Below are 22321 nucleotides of genomic sequence, written 5' to 3'. Positions count from 1 at the left end.
ACAATAAGTTTCGACTACTGGACATTTCTTTTATCAGGGTAAATATTTTCCCACCTAGGATGTTGGTGTGTGTGCATCACGCTATTTAGTAGGGGCTAAGAGCCATGTCTGTCACAGGGCCTCTGCCTGCTGTGAGCTTAATCGTCGTATCTGCTCCCAGAGGCACATTGTAGCAGCACACCTGTGCTTTCACAGCTTCAAAGGCTGTGCTGGAATATATGTTAAGTGCCCTGTTCCGGCTTCCTCCTGTGTTTCCAGCAATGCTGGTCTGGCGTGGGGGGGCCTGGCTGTCTGGCTACACACGGGGGTGGCGTCCGTATAATAATTCAAAGGGGGAAAACCCAGTTGAGGCCTGAGGTACCTCCTGGATTGCAAACACAAGGTAGGGTAGTAGGGTGTCCCAATCCTTCCCGTCTCTACTTACTACTTTCCTTATCATTGCCTTGAGGGTTTGGTTAAACCTTTCTACCAGCCCATCAGTCTATGGATGATAGACTGAAGTTCTCAGGGTATGTATATGGAGCAGCGTACAGAGGTCCTTCGTTAGCTTCAACATAAATGAGGTACCTTGGTCTGTTAATATCTCCTTTGGTAGCCCCACTCAGGCAAAGATCCCCACCAACTCTTTATCTATCGTTTTAGAGGCCATGTTCCGCAGGGTAGCAAGTAGCATAATCCAGAACGACAAGTATATATTGGTGGCCCCGGGCTGTCTTCTCCAGGGGTCCCACTAGATCCATGGCTATTCGCTCGAAGGGGATCTCTATGATGGGAAGGGGTACTAATGGTGCCCTCAAGTGGGGACAGGGACTGTGCAGCTGACACTCTGGGCAGGACGCACAGTACCTCTGCACTTCTTCATGTACTCCGGGCCAGAAGAATCGTCGCAGGACCCGTGCCAGTGTCTTTTCTACCCCCAAATGCCCCCCAAAAAGATGACTATGCGCCAGACTTAATACAGCATTCTGGTGTTTCTGAGGTACTAGGATCTGCTGTACCTGCTGCCCTGTACTGGTGCAACCCGGTATAAGAGATTCTTCTTCATTATGAAGTAGGGTCCCAGTCCCTGGGTTTTCCCTTCCACAGGGACCCCATCTATTTCAGTCACCTCCTTCCTAATGTTGTCGTACCTTGGGCCTTCAGCCTGGTCCCGTCCAAAATTTCCTCTCCCGGGGCTAATCTGCCCGAGATCTAGGGGGCCAGTCTCTCTTGCCTCTACTGGTTCAGAGGCTTTAGGGTGTGGGTCAGACTCGGGTGCTTCTCCCTCCAGGGTGGCCTCCTTTTCAGCTGTTCGGGTCCGCCTACCTACGAGAGCGACCCTCTGGCTTTGGGCCAGTATTCGGGTTCCCAAGGCCTTAGCTGCCCTTCTTTCCCTTTTCGTCTTTCTACGCTTTCTGGGAGTGGAGAACAAATCTGGGGATATTTCAGAGAAGGTTGGGGGCTGACAGTCTACTGTGGATGCCTCACTACTTTCAGGGCTTCCCCCTTTCTCCAGTTCCCCTACCGGGAGTAAGTCTCCAAACCCTGGGAAGTCCCTCCCTATGAGCACTGGGTATGGGAGTTTAGGGACTACACCTGCTGCTACCTCAGTAGTGTTCCCCTGAATCTCGATTTTTTACTGGGATGGTGGGGTAATAACCAATTGTCCCATGGATGCATGTTATCCCCATACGCTTAGCCCACAGCAGCTGACTATGCTTCACGAGCTTCCCCGAGACAAGTGTGATAGCATTCCCCGAATCAATCAGTGCTGTGGTCTCTACCCCATTTAGCTTCACTGGTCTAGTGTACATACATGGTGTTAGTGAGACCCCCACAAGGCGGATTAGGGAGCATGGGTCTGCCCAGTCCCCCAGGTTACACTGCATAGGCTCCTCGGCATTGGGACACTGTGCAGCTATGTGTCCCCACTCCTTGCAGGCGTAACGTCTGTATGGAGCCCTAGGCATTCCCCGGTCTCTTGGTTTGGGTAGTCTAACATCACGATCCTCTTCCCCCTCAGTGCTCCAACTCTTTGTGGCTACTGGTGGCCTTCAGCCCCTCTCTTTTTCCACGTGGGTTCTCCTGGTGGCCCAGTCACCCGAGCGCTAGGGCTTGGTGCTGCTAGCGTAACCCGGGATGCTTCTTCCTTAACTGGTCGGGTCAGCTCCCTCGCCGTCCTTCGCCCTTCTACCAGCACGACAACCTCGTCGTAGGGGGAGGGTTCGTTCTGGCTTACCCAGGCGCGAAGGTCTGGCGGTAGTCCTCTTATGTACTGGTCGATGACAAGAACTTCTAGTATCTCCTCTGGACTCCGGGACTCAGTTCGTAACTGCTTTCGTGTGAGATGGACAAGGTCATATAATTGGGATCGCGGGGTTTTGTTTTCCTGGTACCTCCACTCATGATATTGCTGGGCCCGCACTGCAGTCGTTAACCCCAGATCTGGCCAGGATCTCTGCTTTCAGCTGGCGGTAGTCTGCTGCATCCTCTTCAGGCAAATCATAGTAGGCCTTCTGGGCCTCCCCACACAGGAATGGAGCGAGGATGCCAGACCACTGTTCTCGGGGCCAAGCCTCCTGCAGGGCTGTCCTCTCAAAGGCCAGGAGGTATGCCTCTACATCATCCTCCCGCCTCATTTTCTGCAGCCAATTGCTGGCCCACATGATCTGCATCCCATCATGGCCGCAGTTCAGTTTTGTAAGGGCCTTTACTTGGTTTACCAGTTCCCGCAACATAGTCCGGTCTTGAGCAGCCTGGTCCATCAGCAGGCGATTAGTCTCTTGTTGCAGCCGCAGTGCCTCCTGTTGGGTGGCTGCCTGGACAGGAGTAGCCTCCTGCTGGGCAGCCGTGGCTTGTATCAGTGCCCGCACTACCTCCTCCACTGTGGTGAAAAAAAAAATAAAAATAGACCCTTGCCCTTTTTTCTTTTTTTTTTGGCCCAACACCCTCCTTCTTCTGCCACGCTGTGGACACCAGATCCCACTTCCCACACCAGTTGTGACAAAGTTCCTGCTCTACCTTGGTGGGTCTTGCACTTATTGACGGATTTGTTCGCCTTGGAGCTTCACGGCAGCCCTCAGCTTGGCCATTTTTCAGAACCCACAGTCCAAGTCGACTCCTCCTGTGTCTGACCAGGAGATGGGAGGATTTGGGGGGAACACGGGCCCGCCCTCTACTCCAGGTTCCAGCTCGGGGCCCTGTGGACTGCAGCTGTCTAGAGTGCCTCCTGGAACAGCTGTGCGACAGCTACAACTCCCTGAGCTACTTCCCCATGGCCTCCTCCCAACACCTTCTTTATCCTCACCATAGGACCTTTTTCCTGGTGTCTGATAATGCTTGTACACCTCAGTCCTCCAACAGTCCACGTTCTCACTCTGAGCTCCTCATGCCTCTTGCTCCCAGCTCCTCACACACACCAAAAAATTAAGTGAGCTCCTTTTTAAAACCCAGGTGCCCTGATTAGCCTGCCTTAATTGATTCTAGCAGCTTCTTGATTGGCTGCAGGTGTTCTAATCATCCTGTCTTAATTGTTTCGAGAAGGTTCCTGATTGTTCTGGAACCTTCCCTGTTACCTTACCCAGGGAAAAGGGACCTACTTAGCCTGGGGCTAATATATCTGCCTTCTTTTACTCTCCTATAGCCATCTGGCCCGACCCTGTCACAATACTCATCAAATGCTAAAGCAGCAGTGCTGCGGCTGTACTGCAGTAGTACTTCAGTGTAGAAATTAACGAGAATGATCAGAGGGATTATCCTATCACCGTAATGAATCCACCTATCCAAGAGGAGCTAACTAGGATGATGGAAGAATTCTTCCATTGACCTAGTGCAATCTGTGCTGGGGTTAGGTCGGTTTAATTATGTCACTCAGGGGTGTGGATTTTTCACCACCTGCCAGAATGATGGGTCAGTTTAACATTAGAATGGCCTAAGGGACACCTGGTAAGTGAGGAGGGTAGGGTTAGTGGGGGCAAAGGGGTGATTTGGGGGATCTAGAGCTGCCAGGGATCTCAGCATATTATGAGAGAATCCCTGCACAGTCCCTATTGCTGTAGAGCCTGCACTCCATTCTAATCAGAGTCCACTTTCACTTTGTTTTACATATTGTCAAATATTATGATTCTCATTCTTTGCTCTCCACTGTTCAGTGCCTACCCCTCCCCCCCTCCACACACCTCTTTCCTATAAACTGTGACCCCAAACACCATTTCTGATTCCTTACATTCCTCCCAGTCACAAGGTGACTCCTTCCCTGGCATAAATATGCATTTTCTTGGTAATGTCATAAGCTGGTAATGAAACTTCTGAGGACTTCCCCCCCTCACTTCCTGCAGCAGCCACAGTCTCTCTTCTCTGCAGGCTCCTTGGGTATTTGAGTCAGTCCCTCCTGAGATCACATGATCTTATTCTTTTCATAGTTTCCTTTTCCAGAGGAATTAGTTTGTTGCTACTGAGTTATAATATCTAATTCCCCAACCTCAACCTAGGTACTTCAGGAACTAGTTGGGGCAATCTGAAAATCATTAGCAATTATCTTTGAGAACTCATAGAGGACAGGTGAGCTCCCATAGGACTGGTTAAGGACAAATACAGTACCTGTCTTTAAAAAGGGGAGCAAAGAGGACCTGAGAGATTATAGATCAGGTCTAACTTCGACAGCTGGAAAGATATGGAACATATTATGAAACAATCAGTTTGTCAGCACCTGGAAGATAATAGCATTTTGGGCAATAGTCAGTACAGATTTGTCAAGAACAAATCATGCCAAATCAATCGTAATTTCCTTCTTTAACAGCGATCTTGGCCTGGGGTATTACATGGAAGCAGCAGATTTGCTAGATCTTAATTTTAGTATGTCCTTTGACACAGTCCCACATGCCATTCTCATAGGGAAACTAGGAAAATCTGGTCTAGATAAAATCATTATGAAGTGGGTACAAAACTGGTTGAAAGACCATACTCAATTTTAATCTGCAGCAAGGGCGATTTAGGTTAAATACCGGGGGGGTGGGGGGGGGAATGTGACTACAAGGGTAGTTAAGCTCTTGAATAGGATTGTGGAATCCCAATAATTGGTTGTTTTTAAGAACAGCTTAGACAAACGTCTATCAGGGATGGCCCAGGTTTGCTTGTTCCTGCCTCAATGGATGGGCTGGATTAAATGACCTCTCCAAGTCCCTTCCAGCCCCACTTTTCTGTGGTTCTATCATTCTAAAACTTTCACCATGCACTGGAGGATTTTCATGCTCCTTTCCACTACACTTGACCTGCTATATTTCTGAACTTATAAAAATGTACTTTCCTGGTATCTAGCACCCCTGATGTACTCCATTCAGTGATCTCCCCATTCCTTCCTATTCCTTACTATGCTGAGCCCCGCAAGCCCATGCTCCCCAGTCCCAGTTCCCATATGACTGTCTCATTACGATTGGCTCTCTGTCGATAAGAAGCAGTAAGAAGGTGACTTTCAGTTGGCTTTCTGTGATATGGAGTTACTTTCCCTGGGCTTTAGGAGCCTCTCTGATGGGGAGTGTCTTGCTGTGTGTGCACCAGCAGAGCAATGGAGAGTTCTAAGCAGAGTGTCTGCACCTCTGAGCACCAGGAGAGCTAGCTCCAGAATATAAAATGAGCTGGGATTAAAAAAAGTCCATGTTCTTTGTGACAAATGTCCCATGAATTCACCTCATGTAACTTGTTTTCTGTCATCTGAGCAGGGTTCCCAGTTTCCAAACCTGAAGTGATGTCCCAGCTGGAACTAGGGGAAGAGCTGTGGGTCTCAGATCTCCAGGGCTCAGAGGAAAGAGAGATCCTGAGAGGAACCTGCCCAGGTGAGGAATCATTAGTCCAACTCAAATACTGCCTGTGGCTGAAGGAAACATATGGGCTTCCCTACAAAGAATCGCTACAAAGATTTGAGAGTGCTTTGAGTTCAGGATTGTCTCCCAGCAATGTCATATCCTCAGAACAGCTATCGCTCATGGCTTCCTACCCATCTTGGCTGACACGTAACAATAGCTGAGTTCCTAACCTCCTTTCATCCTGAGTATTGGGATGGGATGTGGAGACTGAGTTGATCCCCTTTTGGGAAGAGTTTCTGGGAATTGATTTCCTGATCTTTCCCCCCATCTCTCTAGCATTTACTTTTGTTTCCTCTCCCCTTTTCCATCCCAGCTTCTGAGGTTTCTCTCTCTGTCTCAGGAGACGATGGGATGGTGAGTGAGAACAAGGAGCAGAATCCACAGCAGGAAGATGCTGAGCACATGGAACTCCACGGGGGCTTACCAGAAGGAACTCAAGGGAACATGTCCAGGAGTCGTGAAGAGAGGCAGCAGGGAAACAAATCAGGGGAGAAAGTGGGTAAATCCATCAGTTGTGAGGAAAATCTCAAGGACCTCAAGCAAACCACAACCCAGCAGAGAATCCTCAAGGGAGAAAGACTAAACATGTGCCCTGAGTGTGGGAAAACCTTCTCTTGGCTCTCACACCTTATTAGACATCAGAGAGTCCACACAGGAGAGCGACCCTATGAGTGCGGAGAGTGCAGGAAAACCTTCTCTTGGCACTCCCAGCTTATTGTACATCAGAGAGTCCACACAGGGGAGAGACCCTATGAGTGCTGTGAGTGCGGGAAAACCTTCACTCGGCGCTCACACCTTAATGTACATCTGAGAATCCACACAGGAAAGCGGCCCTATGAATGCTGCAAGTGCAGGAAAACCTATATTCAGAGATCAGACCTTGTCAGACATCAGAGAACTCACTCAGGAGAGAGACCCTATGAATGCTGCAAGTGCAGAAAAACCTTCCCTCGGCGCTCACACCTTATCCGACATCACAGAACCCACAAAGGTGCGAGCCCTTATGAATGCTGTGAGTATAGAAAAAACTTTTCTGAGCCCTTATTAAGCATCAGAGAATCCAAAAAAGGAGAGACACGACCGTATGAATGTTGTGAGTGTGGGAAAAGCTTCATTTATTGCTCAGATATTAGGAGAGATTAGAAGATCCACCCAAGATAGACACCCTAGACGCTCTGATTTTGGGAAAAGCTTATGTCAGAGGTCACACCTTATTTATCATCAGGGAATCCACAAGGGAGATAAACAGCATAAAATCCTGGTCTAGGGCTGACAAAAATAGTTTTTTCCTTTGATATTTTGTTACTTTCCACATGTGGCCTGTAAGGCTGTTCGTATGATTTCCTTCATTGTGGTCTCAGCTCCCCCAGGTGAGTGGTCCCGTTTTGTGGCTTTCCCTTCTTTGGGGTGAATCTCCAAATATCCTTCCTATCATAGAATCATAGAATATCAGGGTTGGAAGGGACCTCAGGAGGTCATCTAGTCCAACCCCCTGCTCAAAGCAGGACCAATCCCCAACTAAATCATCCCAGCCAGGGCTTTGTCAAGCCTGACCTTGAAAACCTCAAAGGAAGGAGATTCCACCACCTCCCTAGGTAACCCATTCCAGTGCTTCACCACCCTCCCAGTGAAAATTTTTTTCCTAATATCCAACCTAAACCTCCCCCACTGTAACTTGAGATCATTAGTCCTTGTTCTGTCATCTGCTACCACTGAGAACAGTCTAGATCCATCCTCTTTGGAACCCCCTTTCAGGTAGTTGAAAGCAGCTATCAAATCCCCCCTCATTCTTCTCTTCCGCAGACTAAATAATCCCAGTTCCCTCAGCCTCTCCTCATAAATCGTGCTCCAGCCCCCGAATCATTTTTGTTACCCTCCGCTGGACTCTTTCCAATTTTTCCACATCCTTCTTGTAGTGTGGGGCCCAAAACTGGACACAGTACTTCAGATGAGGCCTCATCAGTGCCAAATAGAGGGGAATGATCACTTCCCGCCATCTGCTGGCAGTGCTCCTACTAATACATCCCAAAATGCTATTGGCCTTCTTGGCAACAAGGGCACACAGTTGACTTATATCCAGCTTCTTGTCCATGGTAACCCTAGGTCCTTTTCTGCAGAACTGCTGCCTAGCCACTCAGTCCCTAGTCTGTAGCAGTGCGTGGGATTCTTCTGTCAAGTGAAGGACTCTGCACTTGTCCTTGTTGAACCTCATCAACCTTCTTTTGGCCCAATCCTCTAATTTGTCTAGGTCACTCTGTATCCTATGTCTACCCTCCAGCATATCTACCACTCCTCCAAGTTTAGTGTCATCTGCAAATTTGCTGAGGGTGCAATACACGCCATCCTTCAGATCATTAATTAAAGTATAGAACAAAACTGACCCTTGGGGCACTCCACTTGATACCGGCTGCCATCTAGACATGGAACCATTGATCACTACCCATTGTGCCCGACAATCTAGCCAGCTTTCTATCCACCTTATAGTCCATTCATCCAACCCATACTTCTTTAACTTGCTGGCAAGAATACTGTGGGAGACCGTGTCAAAAGCTTTGCTAAAGTCAAGGAATAACACGTCCACAGAGCCAGTTATCTCATCGTAGAAGGCAATTAGGTTAGTCAGGCATGACTTGCCCTTGGTGAATCCATGCTGACTGTTCCTGATTACTTTCCTCTCCTCTAAGTGCTTCAGAATTGATTCCTTGAGGACCTGCTCCATGATTTTTCCAGGGACTGAGGTGAGGCTGACTGACCTGTAGTTCCCAGAATCCTCCTCCTTCCTTTTTTTAAAGATGGGCACTACATTAGCCTTTTTCCAGTCATCCGGGACTTCCCCCGATTGCCATGAGTTTTCAAAGATAATGGCCAATGGCTCTGCAGTCACATCCCCCAACTCCTATTGCACTCTCAGATGCAGCACATCTGGCCCCATGGACTTGTGCTTTCTTCTCTGAATCATCGGAGTATGAGTCCTCCTGCCTAGGATTGCGCATCAGCTCCATGTGGGTGAAACACAAATTATCTCAGTTACCTACACTGTGGTGAATATACTTGCGCCTTGTGTCCATTAACATTTTTTGTCATTAGCTAGCTCGTGTGAGCTATCCACATACAAAATCACAACTATGTTTTCTATACTGACCTGGCCCAAATATAGTAGTATGGGTTAGCTAACACATTTTCCCTTGTTCTAATCTACTCCATGTTCCCTAGTCTAGAGAAACCATTATTGTGATGCTAAAACTTTTGGAAATCATCCAACTCAATAATAATGAGACAGTGGTGAGTGAAGCAGGTTTCAGTGGATCAGAGGACAAATGCACTGGTAAAATCTGTGGTCCTAATTCTGAGTCATCAGATGTAACCTGCCCTAGAATCTCATTGTATCTGAAACGGAAAATGTCTTATACCTCTCTGAGATGTAGATTTTTCTCTCTTTCCTAAAGGCTGTTTGGTCACACAACTGGATATTAGTTTTCTTTGGCAGAATGTAGTTCAGATTTATTGAGGATTTTGAGACAAATGACCATTTACTTCAACAGTCATTTCTTCCTTTATTTATGGTTTCCTCTCACCCCCCCATGATGACATGAGGAAAGTTCAAATGCAGCTCGGTCAGCTGGAACAAATACTCCCAATTATGAGATATGCTACCAAAGTAATGGTAGTGGTTTGAAATCTTCAGTCTGAAATAGTGAACAACAGCACACCCCAAACTGTGCAACTAACTTAAGTAGCTTAATATAATCACAACGTTAAGTTATTTAGGTCAATATTATCTCAGATAATTCGGGAAAGAGTGCCACAGTAAGTGACTTGGAACTAGGCAAAATGTCCATGTATTTGGTTCTCCAAACTATTGTAACCCAGGCCCTACAGCAGATTACCATGTACTAGGTGAGATAAATGCCAAGGAAATGAGATCAGTTGCGGGACAATTAGAAGCATAGTTTCAGCCTGTGTGTGTGCAAAATGTTGTAGGAACAAGGGGATTTTGTAAAAAGGTTCTTTTTAGGTGGATTCTGGGGGGGCGGGGGGGCGGGTCCTAAGGAATTGCTTGCTCAAATAACCCCAAATTTAAACCACTAATCAAACCCTGCATGCTCACAGAGAGTAGCAAATGCCAAGACAATCCGAGCACACGTGCATTTCAGAGCAGTTAGAATACTCAACTTTTAAACAGAACATCGTGCTTAACTGTAACAGTGTCAGAGCTGGCGCTCTGCCATAATCGCTTCCCAAACGCGTGGAGAGTGTGACAGCTGGGCTCTTCCACTGGTGAAAGACAGGGTGAGGTTTCTATTCAGGGGTCTTTGGGAGAAGGGAGAGCAGAGAGCAGTGGGGGGGATGAGATGATGATGATGATGGGGAGCTGGTGCCTGCAGTACCACAAAGCAGGGAGCGCTGAGAGCAGGGAGTGGATGTCCTGGGGAGCGGCAGGGATAGCTATATCTCTGTCGCCTTCCCAGTTTCTCTGAGTGCCTCCTGCTCCTCCCAAGGTTTCAGCCTCAAGGTTTTTCTGGAGCGGATTTCTGCAATTCTCCCTCTCCTAGACTGGGCTCTGGGCTACCATACCCAGCATGTCAACTGTGCTTCCCCAGCATGTCAGGCTGAGTGCAGACACCTTTGGGAGCCTGGGATCAGTGGTGTGCAGTGACAAACACCACTTTAGTTTGAAGAAGGCTGTTTTATTTTGCAGCAGGGTAAAAGAAAAAGATCAAAAGGATTTTAAAATAACAAATAGTCTTCACCTCTGTGTCCCACATAAAGACTTCCCATCCCCCAGTGGTCAGCAAGGCAAGTCTAAGTTCTTCAAACACCCCAGCAGGGTTCTTTTCTTTCTGTCTCTACCCTAACAATCACCTGAGGAGCCATGCCCCCCAGAGACCCAGTCCATTTGATCTTCTGGTCCTGTTAGCCTAAGCCAGGTCTGTAAATTGGCTGGAGCTAGGTGGCAGAATATTCAAAGCTAATCATTCTGATATTGTCTCTTAACAGTCTTTAAGGGTTTACCAAGTTGTGGCTCATCTTGAGCCATTCTTCTTCATAGAATCATAGAATAACAGAGTTGGAAGGGACCTCTGGAGGCCATCTAGTCCAACCCCCTGCCCAGAGCAGGACCAATCCCCAACTAAATCATCCCAGCCAGGGCTTTGTCAAGCCTGACCTTAAAAACTTCTAAGGAAGGGGATTCCACCACCTCCCTAGGTAACGCATTCCAGTGTTTCACCACCCTCCTAGGGAAAAAGTTTTTCCTAATATCCAACCTAAATCTCCCCCACTGCAACTTGAGACCATTACTCCTTGTCCTATCATCTGCTATCACTGAGAATAGTCTAGATCCATCCTCTTTGGATCCACCTTTCAGGTAGTTAAAAGCAGCTATCCAATCCCCCCTCATTCTTCTCTTCCGTAGACTAAACAATCCCAGTTCCTTCAGCCTCTCCTCATAAGTCATGTGTTCCAGACCCCTAATCATTTTTGTTGCCCTTCGCTGGACACTCTCCAATTTCTCCACATCCTTCTTGTAGTGTGGGGCCCAAAACTGGACACAGTACTCCAGATAAGGCCTCACCAATGTCGAATAGAGGGGAACGATCACGTCCCTCCATCTGCTGGCAATGCCCCTACTTATACACCCCAAAATGCCATTGTCCTTCTTGGCAACAAGGGCACACTGTTGACTCATATCCAGCTTCTCATCCACTGTCACCCCTAGGTCCTTCTCTGCAGAAACTGCTGCCGAGCCATTCGGTCCCTAGTCTGTAGCGGTGCATTGGATTCTTCTGTCCTAAGTGCAGAACTCTGCACTTGTCCTTGTTGAAGCTCATCAGATTTCTTTTGGCCCAATCCTCTAATTTGTCTAGGTCCCTCTGTATCCTATCCCTGCCCTCCAGCGTATCTACCTCTCCTCCCAGTTTAGTGTCATCTGCAAACTTGCTGAGGGTGCAATCCACACCATCCTCCAGATCATTAATGAAGATATTGAACAAAACCGGCCCCAGGACCGACCCTTGGGGCACTCCGCTAGATACCGGCTGCCAACTAGACATGGAGCCATTGATCACTCCCCGTTGAGCCCGACAATCTAGCCAACTTTCTACCCACCTTGTAGTGCATCCATCCAGTCCATACTTCTTCCCTCTACTTCTTTTCCTTGCAGCCCCCTATTAAAGTAAACCAGAATAGTCAAACAGTAAATAACTCAGTGTCCAGGCCAACACACAATATTCATCATAATTACACAGCATCTCCCACTCCACCACGGGGGGTTGGAGAAATAGGACTAGGGGCTAGAGCTGCACAGCAGCAGTGCTGGAGCTCTGCCACAGCAGCACGTCAGCAGAAACATTCAGTAGAGCGATGGGACAGATTCTCCCATCTCCGTAGTTTATTCACTTCCCCAAGAGGTGCTAGCTAGGTTGACATAATAATTCTTCCATTGACCTCGCACAGTCTGCACTGGGGGTTAGGTTGGCTTAATTATATCACTCAGTGGTGTGGATTTTTCACCCCTCAAGTGATGGGTCGACTTAACATTTGAGTGGCCTAAGGGACATCTGGTGAGTGGGGTTAGTGGGGGGAAGGGAGGGATGGTTCGGGCAATTGAGAGCTGCAGGGGATCCCAGCCTGTTAGAGGAGAACCCCTGCCCAGTTCCCCATTGCTGTAGAGCAGGGGTGGCCAATCTGTGGCTCCGGAGCCACACGTGGCTCTTCAGACATTAATATGCGGCTCTTTGTCTAGGCACCGACTCCGGGTCTGGAGCTACAGGCACCAACTTTCCAATGTGCCGGGGGCGCTCACGGCTCAAACCCTGGCTCTGCCACAGGCCCTGCCCCCACTCCACCCCTTCCTGCCCCCTCCCCTGAGCCTGCTGTACTCTCACTCCCTCCCCCCCACCCCCCGAGCCTCCTGCATGCCAAGAAACAGCTGGTAGGGAGGTGTGGGGAGGGAGGGGGAGGTGCTGATCAGCGGCACTGCCAGTGGGTGGGAGGCTCCGGGAGCAGTGCGGGGAGAGGTGCTGATGAGGGGCTGCTGACATATTACTGTGGCTCTTTGGAAATGTACATTGGTAAATTCTGGCTCCTTCTCAGGCCACCCCTGCTGTAGATCCTGCACTTCATTCTAATCAGAGTCCACTTTCACTTTGTTTTACATCATCTCAAATATTATGATTCTCATTCTTCTCCCTCCACTGATCAGTGCTTACCTGCCCCCCCCCCCCCACACCTATTCCCTACACACTGTGACCCCAGCCACCATTCCTGATTGGTCACATTCCTCCCAGTCACAAGGTGGCTCCTTCCCTGCTATAAATGCACATTTTCTTGATGATGTCATAGGCTGGAAATCAAACTTCTGGGGACTTGGAAGGTCTCGCTCCCCCCTTCCTAGCTGCAGTAGCCACAGTCTCTCTTCCCTGCAAGCTCCTTAGATCTTTGAGGCAATCCCTCCTGAGATCACACGGTCTTATTCTTACTTTTCATATTCTCTTTTCCAGAGGAATTAGTCTGTTGCTACTGACTTATAATATCTAATTCCCCAACCTCATCCTAGGTACTTCAGGAACTAACTGAGGCAATCTCAGCACCATTAACAATTATTTTTGAGGATTCATGGAGAACAGGTGAGATCCCAGAGGACTGGTGAAGGGCAAACATAGTACCTGTCTTTGAAAAGGGGAGCAAAGAGGACAAGAGAAATTATAGATCAGTCAGTCTATCATTGAGATCTGGAAAGATACTGGAACATATTTTTAAACTATCAGTTTGTCAGCACCTGGAGGATTATAGCATTATGATTACAGCATGGATTTGTCAAGAATAAATTATGCCAAACCAACCTAATTTCCTTTTTTGATAATGTTATTGGCCTAAGGTATTACAGGGAAGCAGCAGATTTGCCTTATCTTAATTTTACTACCTCCTTTGGCACAGACCCACATGCCATTCTCATAAGGAAACTAGGGAAATGGGGTCTAGATGAAATTATTATAATAATGGGTGCAAAATTGGTTGAAAGACTGTACTGTATCTTAATGTATTGCAAGGACAACTTAGCTTAGGTATTAGGAAGATAATTGTGACTACAAGAGTAGTTAAGCTCTGGAATAGGATTCCAAGGGAGATTGAGGAATCCCCATCATTGGAAGCTTTTAACAACAGTTTAGACAAATACCTCTCAGGGATGATCTAGGTTTCCTTGTTCCTGCCTCAGTGCATGGGCTGGATTAAATGACCTCTAGGAGTCCCTTCCAGCTCTACGTTTCTGTGATTCTATCATTCTATAACCTTCCTCATGCACTGGGGGATTATCATGTTCCTTTGCATTACACTTGACTCGCTATATTCCCTAACTTCTCAAAATGTGCTTTCCTGATCCCTAACATCCCTGACATGCTGCACTCAGTGATCATCTCACTCTTTCCCATTCCTTACTGTGCTGAGCCCCACTGCACTCAGTGATCTCCGCACTCTTTCCCATTCCTTACTGTGCTGAGCCCAGCAAGCTCATGCTCACCAGTCCCAGTTCCCCTATGACTGTCTCATTCCCTTGGGGTCTCTCTGTCAGTAAGAAGCAGTTCCAAGGTGACTTCCCCTTGGCTTTCAGTGATATGGAGTTACTTTCTCTGCATTTTAGGAGCCCCTTTGATGACAAGTGTCTGACTGTGTGCACGGCATCAGAGCAGTGGAGAGTTAATCTCATTATAAGCAGAGTGTCTGGCACCTTTGATCACTGGACAGTTAGCGCCAGAATTTCAGTGTTTTAAAATGAGCAGGGATTAAGAAAAGCCATGTTCTTTGTGACAAATATCCCATGAATTCACCTCATATTACTTGTTTTCTGTCATCTGAGCAGGGTTTCCAATTTCCAAACCTGAGGTCATGTCCCAGCTGGAAGCAGGGGAAGAACTGTGGGTCTCAGATCTCCAGGGCTCAGAGGAAAGAGAGATCCTGAAAGGAGCCTTCACAGGTGAGGAATCATTAGACCAAAGAAATACTGTTTGTGCCTGAAGGAAACAGCTACCAAGACCTTTTGAGCTCTCTGAGTTCAGTATTGTCTCCCAGCAGGTGTCATATAGTCAAGGCAGATATTGCTCATGCCTTCATACCCCTCCTGACTGACACATGGCAATAGCTCACTTCCTAACCTCCCTTCATCCTGAGTGTTGGGATGGGATGTGGAAAGAGAGTTCATTCCCTCCTCTCTCCCCTCTGGGGAGAGTTTGGGGGAATTCATTTCCTGATATTCCCCCCCATCTTTCCAGCACTTCCTTTGGTTTCCTATTCCCGTTTCCATCCCTGCCTCTGAGGTTTCTTTCTCTGTCCCAGGAGACGACGGGACAGTGAGTGAGAACAAGGAGGAGAATCCAGAGCAGGAAGATGCTGAGCACGTGGAACTGCACAGGGAATTATCTCGAAGAACTAAAGGAAACATGTCCTGGAGTCATGAGGAGAGGCAGCAGGGAAACCAGCTGGGGGAGAAAGTGGACAAATCCATCAGTTGTGAGGAAAACGACCTCAAGGGAACTGCCACCCAGCAGAGAATCCTCAAGGGAGAGAGAAAAAACACATGCTCTGAATGTGGGAAAACCTTCCCTCGGCGCTCACACCTTATTATACATGAGAGAATCCACACGGGAGAGAGACCTTATGAATGCTGTGAATGCGGGAAAGCCTTCGCTCGACGCTCAACCCTTATCAGCCATCAGAGAACCCACACAGACGCAAGACCTTATGAGTGTTGTGAGTGTGGGAAAACCTTCACTCGGCACTCAGACCTTTTCAGACATCAGAGAATCCACACAGGCGTGAGCCCCAGTGAATGCTGTGAGTATAGAAAAAACGTTTTTCATAGAGAAGCCTTTATTAATCATTAGAGAATCTGCAAATGGCAGAGACCCTATGAATGTGAGTGTGGGAAAACTTTCATTGACCGCTCAGACCTTAAGAGACATTAGATCAGGGGTGGGCACACTTTTTGGCCTGAGGGCCACATCGGGGTGCGAAAGTGTATGGAGGGCCAGGTAGGGAAGGCTGTGCCCCCAAACAGCCTGATCCCCATCCCCTATTCACCCCCTCCCACTTCCTTTCCCCTGACTGCCCCCATCCAAACCCCCCTGCTCCTTGACTGCCTGCTCACAGGACCTCCTGCTCCAACCCGCACCCATCAGGACCCCACCTGCTATCCACCCCCCCTGCTCCCTGTCCCTTGACTTCCCCTCCGCCGACCCCTAGCCACACCTCCGCCCCCTGATAGGCTCTCCCGGGACTCCCCACCCTATCCAGTCCCCCCTGTTCCCCATCCCCTGACCGCTCCCCCCGCAAACCTCCACCCCATCCAACTGCCCCCGATCCCTGTCCTCTGACTGCCCCCCAGGACTCCCTACCTTTTATCCAACCATGCCGCCCCCACCCCATTACCATGCCACTCAGAGCAGCAGGAGCTTGTAGCCCCACTGCCCGGACAGAGCCAGCCACACTGTCCGCAGAGCGAGCTGAGGCTGCGGGGGAGGAGGGACAGCAGAGGAGGGGCTGGGGGCTAGCCTCCCCAGCCAGGAGCTCAAGGGCCTGGCAAGGACGGTCCCGCGGGCTGTAGTTTGCCCACCTCTGGATTAGATGATCCAAACAGCATGGACTCCCTATAGACGCTCTGAGTGTGGGAAAAGCTTCCATGAGAGGTCACACCTTATTTAGCATCAGAGAAGGCCAAAGGGAGATCAACACCATAAAAATCTTCTCTAGGGCTGATAATAAATAGGTTTTGTTCTTTAATATTCATTGTGGTCTCAGCTGCCCCAGGTGAGTGGTCCAGTTTTGCTTTTTGCAGCTTGCCCTCTGGTGTTATGCAGACCGGTGATCTGCTAGGTCACTCAAGTTCTTGACTCTGGGAGTCAGCCCTTACCCTGCTCTGCTGTGAGAACCCCCACTCAACCGCCACTCCTGGGCTGTTCACGCACAGCCTCTGGCATGTAAGCTGTTCCTTGGATTGTGCAACCGAATAACATTAGCTAATATCTCCGGTCCCAGACACAACCCTAGGAACATCCATCTTGCAGTGTCCAGTTATGTCTGCTGGACGCTGCATGCTTATATGAGTTCATCAATTTAACAAAGAAATTGATATTTACCAGGCTTGTTATCCCAAGGGGAATCTCTGACATGCTTCAAACCAAATGCACTGCTTCAGGTAGAATAAACAAATTTATTAACTACAAAGATAAATTGTAAGTGATTACAAGTCAAAGCATAACATGGAATCATAGAATATTAGGGTTGGAAGAGACCTCAGGAGGTCATCTAGTCCAATCCCCTGCTCAAAGCAGGACCAATACCAACTAAATCATCCCAGCCAAGGCTTTGTCAAGCCGGGCCTTAAAAACCTCTAAGGATGGAGATTCCACCACTTCCCTAGGTAACCCATTCCAGTGCTTCACCATCCTCCTAATGAAATAGTGTTTCTTAATATTCAACCTAGACCTTCCCCGCTGCAACTTGAGACCATTGCTTCTTGTTCTGTCATCTGCCATCACTGAGAACAGCCTCGCTCCATCCTCTTTGGAATCCCCCTTCAGGTGGCTGAAGGGTGCTACCAAATCCCCCATCACGCCTTTTCTGCAGATTAAATAAGCCCAGTTCCCTCAGCCTCTCCTCGTAAGTCATGTGCCCCAGCCCCCCTAATCATTTTTGTTGCCCTCGTGCCGCAAACCTATGCCAGTTAGTGACCCCCACAACTCGTGTCTACGTTGCCTGGGGGACGGACATCAAACTGAACGGTGTAGGATTTGCAAGGTGTTTAAGCCAAGGACAAGGAAAGAGAGAAACTTTCACCTAAAGCAGCTGTTGATGGGCCGCATTGCAGCTGCAGGGCCCGGAGCGCCCAACGCCAGCTCAGGCTTCCTTGGCGTGTAGTGCCCTGGAGCCATCAAGAGACCCGGCACTGGCTAAGTACCGTAAACTGTCGGCCCTGGAGTATAGTTACCCACACCGGGCCCCGGACAGCAGGGACCCTCAGGGGAACTGGCAACCCCAGTGGGGGCCGCCAGGCCATTGACCCTTCTGGACCCCCTCGGCCTATCAGGAGCGCCAAGGGACCCTGTCCAGGGCAAGTTACTCGGTGCAGTGGTCCCACTTGCCACACTGATGCCAGACGGTGCTGGAGGCAACAGTATCCAGGCCTCCACCATCCCCCCAGCATAGACCGGAGAGACCAGCACCGAGCCTGGTGCCGTCCTATGGACTCCTGACCCATCCTGAGCCGGAGGCCCCTCCCATGGGAAATGGGGAACAGGAGGACCAACCAGAGGAGGTCGAGCAGCAGCTAACCTCTTCATCTTCCCCTGATGGGGCGGTGGCGGGTACAGAGGTGCCCGGCCCTCTGCCGATAGACCATAGAACCCACCAGGAATTGCTGTGCAGGATCGCCCAAAACTTGGGGTTGCAGGCTGAGGAGGCGGTTGAGCAGCAGGACCCCATGGTGGACATTCTGAGCCCCGAAGGTCCAACCAGAATAGCGCTCCCGCTCATTAAGACCATTCAATCCAACTATAAGACTATATGGCAGACCCCGGCTTCCAGCGCTCCAACAGCTAAAGGAGTGGAGTGTAAATACTTTGCCCCATCTAAGGGCTATGAGTTCCTGTTCTGCCACCATGCTCCCTAGTGGTTTCAGCAGTAAATGAAAGGGAGTGCCATGGACAGCAGGCCCCGGCCCCAAAGGCCAAGGAGGCAAAACGCCTGGACCTTTTTGGCAGAAAGGTGTACTCATCTGGGGGCCTTCAGTTGAGGATTGCGAACCAGCAGGCCATCCTCAACAGGCACAATTTCAACTCCTGGGCGGCAGTAGGGAAGTTTAAGGACAACCTCCCCAAGGCTCATAACAGGAGTTCACGGCCCTGGTGGACGAGGCCAAGGCAGTAGCCAAGACCTCTCTCCAGGCCTCCCTGGATTCGGCAGATGCAGCGGCTGGAACAGTTGCGTTAGGGGTGGTCATGAGGCGCTCGGTGTGGCTCCAGGAGTCAGGCCTGCCACCCAAGGTCCAGAATACACTCCAGGACCTCCCCTTGGAAGGGTCCGGGCTCTTCTCGGACCAGACAGACACGAGGCTGCATAACCTCAAGGACTCACAAGCTACGCTCAAGTCATTGGGTATGCACATCCTAGCTACCCAGAGGAAGCCCTTTAAGCCGCAGCCTCCCCATCAACGCCAGTACCAGCCTCGCCGTAGGCATGAGCCTTACCGTAGGCGAGCCATGGATAACAGGCGACGGTGCAATAACAAGGATAACAATAATGTGCCAGGCCAGAACCAAGACCAGCACAAACCCCAGCCGGGCACTAAGCCAGGCTTTTGAAGGTGCACTCGAGGACAGTGTACCAGACCAGTCACTGGATCCGTCCCTTTGTTTCCCGAACCACCCGTTTCTCCTGTGCGTGGTCCACCATTACGTCAGACTGCTGGATCTTACACACGGTGTAGAACGGGTACTCACTACAGTTCGCCTCCCTCCCCCCCTCCCAGCCCCCTTCCCCGTCCCTCTTCAGGGACCCCTCTCACTAGAGAAGGAAGTCCGCTCGTTGCTAGCGGTGGGGCCGGTAGAGGCGGTGCCACACAGCCTAAGGGGGAAGGGGTTCTACTCCCCGTACTTCTTCATTCCCAAAGCCAAAGGGAGTCTTTGCCCCATCCTAGACCTGAGCGGGCTCAACAAATTCCTGGTCAAGGCCCTGTTCCGCATGGTCTCTCTGGGCACCATCATCCCTTCCCTGGATCTGGGGGACTGGTACGCCGCCCTCGACATGAAGGACACGTACTTTCATATTGCCACCACCCAGCACATCGGCGGGTCCTATGCTTCACCGTGGGCCGAGAACATTACCAGTTTGCAGTTCTGCTGTTTGGTCTAACCGCGGCCCCGAGGGTGTTCACGAAGTGCATGGCAGTGGTGGTGGCCTTCTTTTAGAGACAGAGAATCCGGGTGTACCTGTACCTCGACGACTGGCTCCTGGCAGGCCGATCCAAGGCAGAAGTGCGTGGCCATGTGGAGGTAGCCCTGAGATTGTTCCGCGAGCTGGCACTCCTGGTCAACGTCCCCAAGTCCACGCTTGTACTCACGCAGAGAGTGGAATTCATAGGGGTGGTCTTGAACGCAGTGCAGGCCAGGGCAAGCCTTCCGGTATCCTGATTCCAAGCTATCCAGCAAGTGGTGGCCTCCCTGCGCCAGTTTCCAACGACAACGGCCAGGTGCTGCTTGCGGCTGCTGGGCCACATGGCAGCATGCATGCACCTGGTCAGGCATGCCAGACTGAGGTTCAGGACTCTGCAGGCGTGGCTCGCTCAGGTGTACCGCCCAGGCAGGGACCCCCTGGACTTGGTAGCGACAGCCCCCAGGGATGTGCTGGATTCCCTGCTTTGGTGGTGGCAGTCCCAGCCTGTGGTTTCCAAAGGCATCCCCTTTGCCGCCCCACAACCGAACCTGACTCTGGTGACGGACGCAACAGGCCACAGATGGGGGGGGGGCTCACCTGGGGGACCTCATGATGCAGGGGTTGTGGTCCGGAGCAAAGCGGTCGCTCCATATCAATGTGAAGCAGCTCAGGGCAGTTTGTCTCACCTGCCAGACCTTTCATGCCACTCTGAGTGGTCACAGCGTGACAGTTCTGACAGACAACACTACTGCCATGTTCTATATAAACAAACAGGGCGGGGCTCATTCCTCGCCACTCTGTCTCGAGGCTCTCCTCCTCTGGGACCTTTGCATAGCCCATGCAATTCACCTTGAGGCGTCCTATCTCCTGGGGGTACGAAATGAGCTGGTGGACTCCCTCAGCACGTGGTACCGCAAGCACGAGTGGACACTCAGGGCGGACGTCGTGCTTTCGCTCTTCAGCAGGTGGGGGTTTCCCCAGGTAGACCTGTTTGCCACCAGGGCCAACACGCAGTGCCCGCATTTCTGCTCGTTCTTGGGCTCGCTCGCGGACGCGTTTGCAATCCCGTGGAGGGGGGGCTTGATGTATGCCTTTCCCCCCGCTCCCCTTGGTGCACAAGGTCCTACTCAAGATGCGCAGGGACAGGGCGGCGGTGATCCTCATCGCCCCAGCCTGGGCCCGCCAGCACTGGTACACATCGCTCCTAGAGCTGTCAATGACGGCCCGGGTAGTCCTGCCCTTACACTGGGACCTCATTACACAGGACGGCGGGGGGCTTCTCCATCCCGACCTACAGTCACTGCACCTGACGGCATGGGGGCTCTGTGGCTAAACGCCCTGGAGAGCCAGTGTTCCCTTCCAGTGCAGCAGATTCTGCTTGGCAGTAGGAAACCCTTTACCAGGGCGGCCTATATGGCCAAGTGGAAAAGGTTCTCGTGTTGCTGTGAACCCCGATAGGTGCAGCTGTGCCAGGCCCCGGTGCAGGCCATCCTGGAGTATCTCCTGCACCTCAAGCAGCAAGGGCTAGCCCCGTCCTCACTCAGAGTGCACCTGGTGGCCATCTCCATCTTCCATCCGGGGTTCTCGGTGGGCTCAGTGTTTTCCCACCCAACGGACGGTTCCTTAAAGGGTTGGAGAGGGTGTTCCCATACTCCCTCCCACCAGTTCCTCCATGGAACCTTAACCTGGTCCTCTCTAAGCTCATGGGACCCCCTTTCGAGCTCCTTGCTTCCTGTTCTCTCCTTCACCTTTCCTGGAAGGTGGCATTTCTGGTTGCCATTACCTCGGCCAGAAGGGTGCCCGAACTGAGGGCCCTCACCTCTGAGCCACCATATGCAGTATTTCACAAGGACAAGGTGTAGCTCCGGCCGCACCCCAAGTTCCTCCCTAAGGTGGTGTCCCAATTCCGTCTGGGCCAGGACATTTGTCTGCTGGTGTTCTTTCCAAAACCCCATATGGACCCGAGTTACTGCGGCTTGCACACTCTGGATGTGCGTCGAGCGCTGGCGTTCTATTTGGAGCGCACCAAGCCCTTTCGCAAATCCACGCAGCTGTTTGTGGCTGTAGCCAAGAGGATGAAAGGCCTCCCAGTGTTGGCGCAGTGGATTTAGTCTTGGATTACAAGCTGCATCCGGGTATGCTATGAGCTCGCAGGTGTTCCAGCCCCGGCGGTCACGGCCCACTCAACCAGGGCGCAAGCGACTTCCACAGTCTTCCTGGCACATGTCCCGATCTAGGAGATCTGCAGAGCAGCCACCTGGTCCTCGGTGCTCACCTTCACGGCCCACTACACATTAATCAGCAGGCCAGAGAGGACACGGCGGTTGGCAGAGCAGTCTTCCAAGCAGTTGTTCCGTGACTCCTACCGTCCTCCAAAGGTAAGCTTGTGATTCACCTAATGTGGGTTGGACGTGAACTAGCACTTGAAGAATAAAAAACAGTTACTTACTTCTTGTAACTGTTCTTCAAGATGTGTTGTTCACATCCATTCCAGCACCCACCCTCCTACCCCTCTGTCGGAGTCGCAGGCAAGAAGGAATTGGAGGGGGTCAGGC

The 22321-nt window shown here is 50.6% G+C and overlaps 1 protein-coding gene across 3 annotated transcripts in view; it reads left to right on the top strand.

The window, feature by feature from the left end:
* The window catches only part of LOC311532042 (uncharacterized protein), a 67607-nt gene that overhangs the window by 30994 nt on the left and 14292 nt on the right, over positions 1 to 22321 (top strand). For 2 of the 3 annotated variants that reach the window (XM_084650085.1, XM_084650083.1), the window contains 4 exons: positions 5697 to 5810; positions 6181 to 6852; positions 14701 to 14814; positions 15174 to 15671. In XM_084650085.1, coding sequence (XP_084506211.1) covers positions 5697 to 5810; positions 6181 to 6852; positions 14701 to 14814; positions 15174 to 15671 — 1398 coding nt within the window. Of the gene's footprint in view, positions 1 to 5696; positions 5811 to 6153; positions 6853 to 14700; positions 14815 to 15173; positions 15672 to 22321 lie in introns of all 3 variants that reach the window. The other variant, XM_084650084.1, reaches the window with a different exon arrangement.

Source organism: Lepidochelys olivacea (assembly GCF_965140295.1).
Source record: "Lepidochelys olivacea isolate rLepOli2 genome assembly, chromosome: 16".
Taxonomy (NCBI): Eukaryota; Metazoa; Chordata; order Testudines; family Cheloniidae; genus Lepidochelys; species Lepidochelys olivacea.
This window is presented reverse-complemented; position numbering and strand designations above follow the sequence as displayed.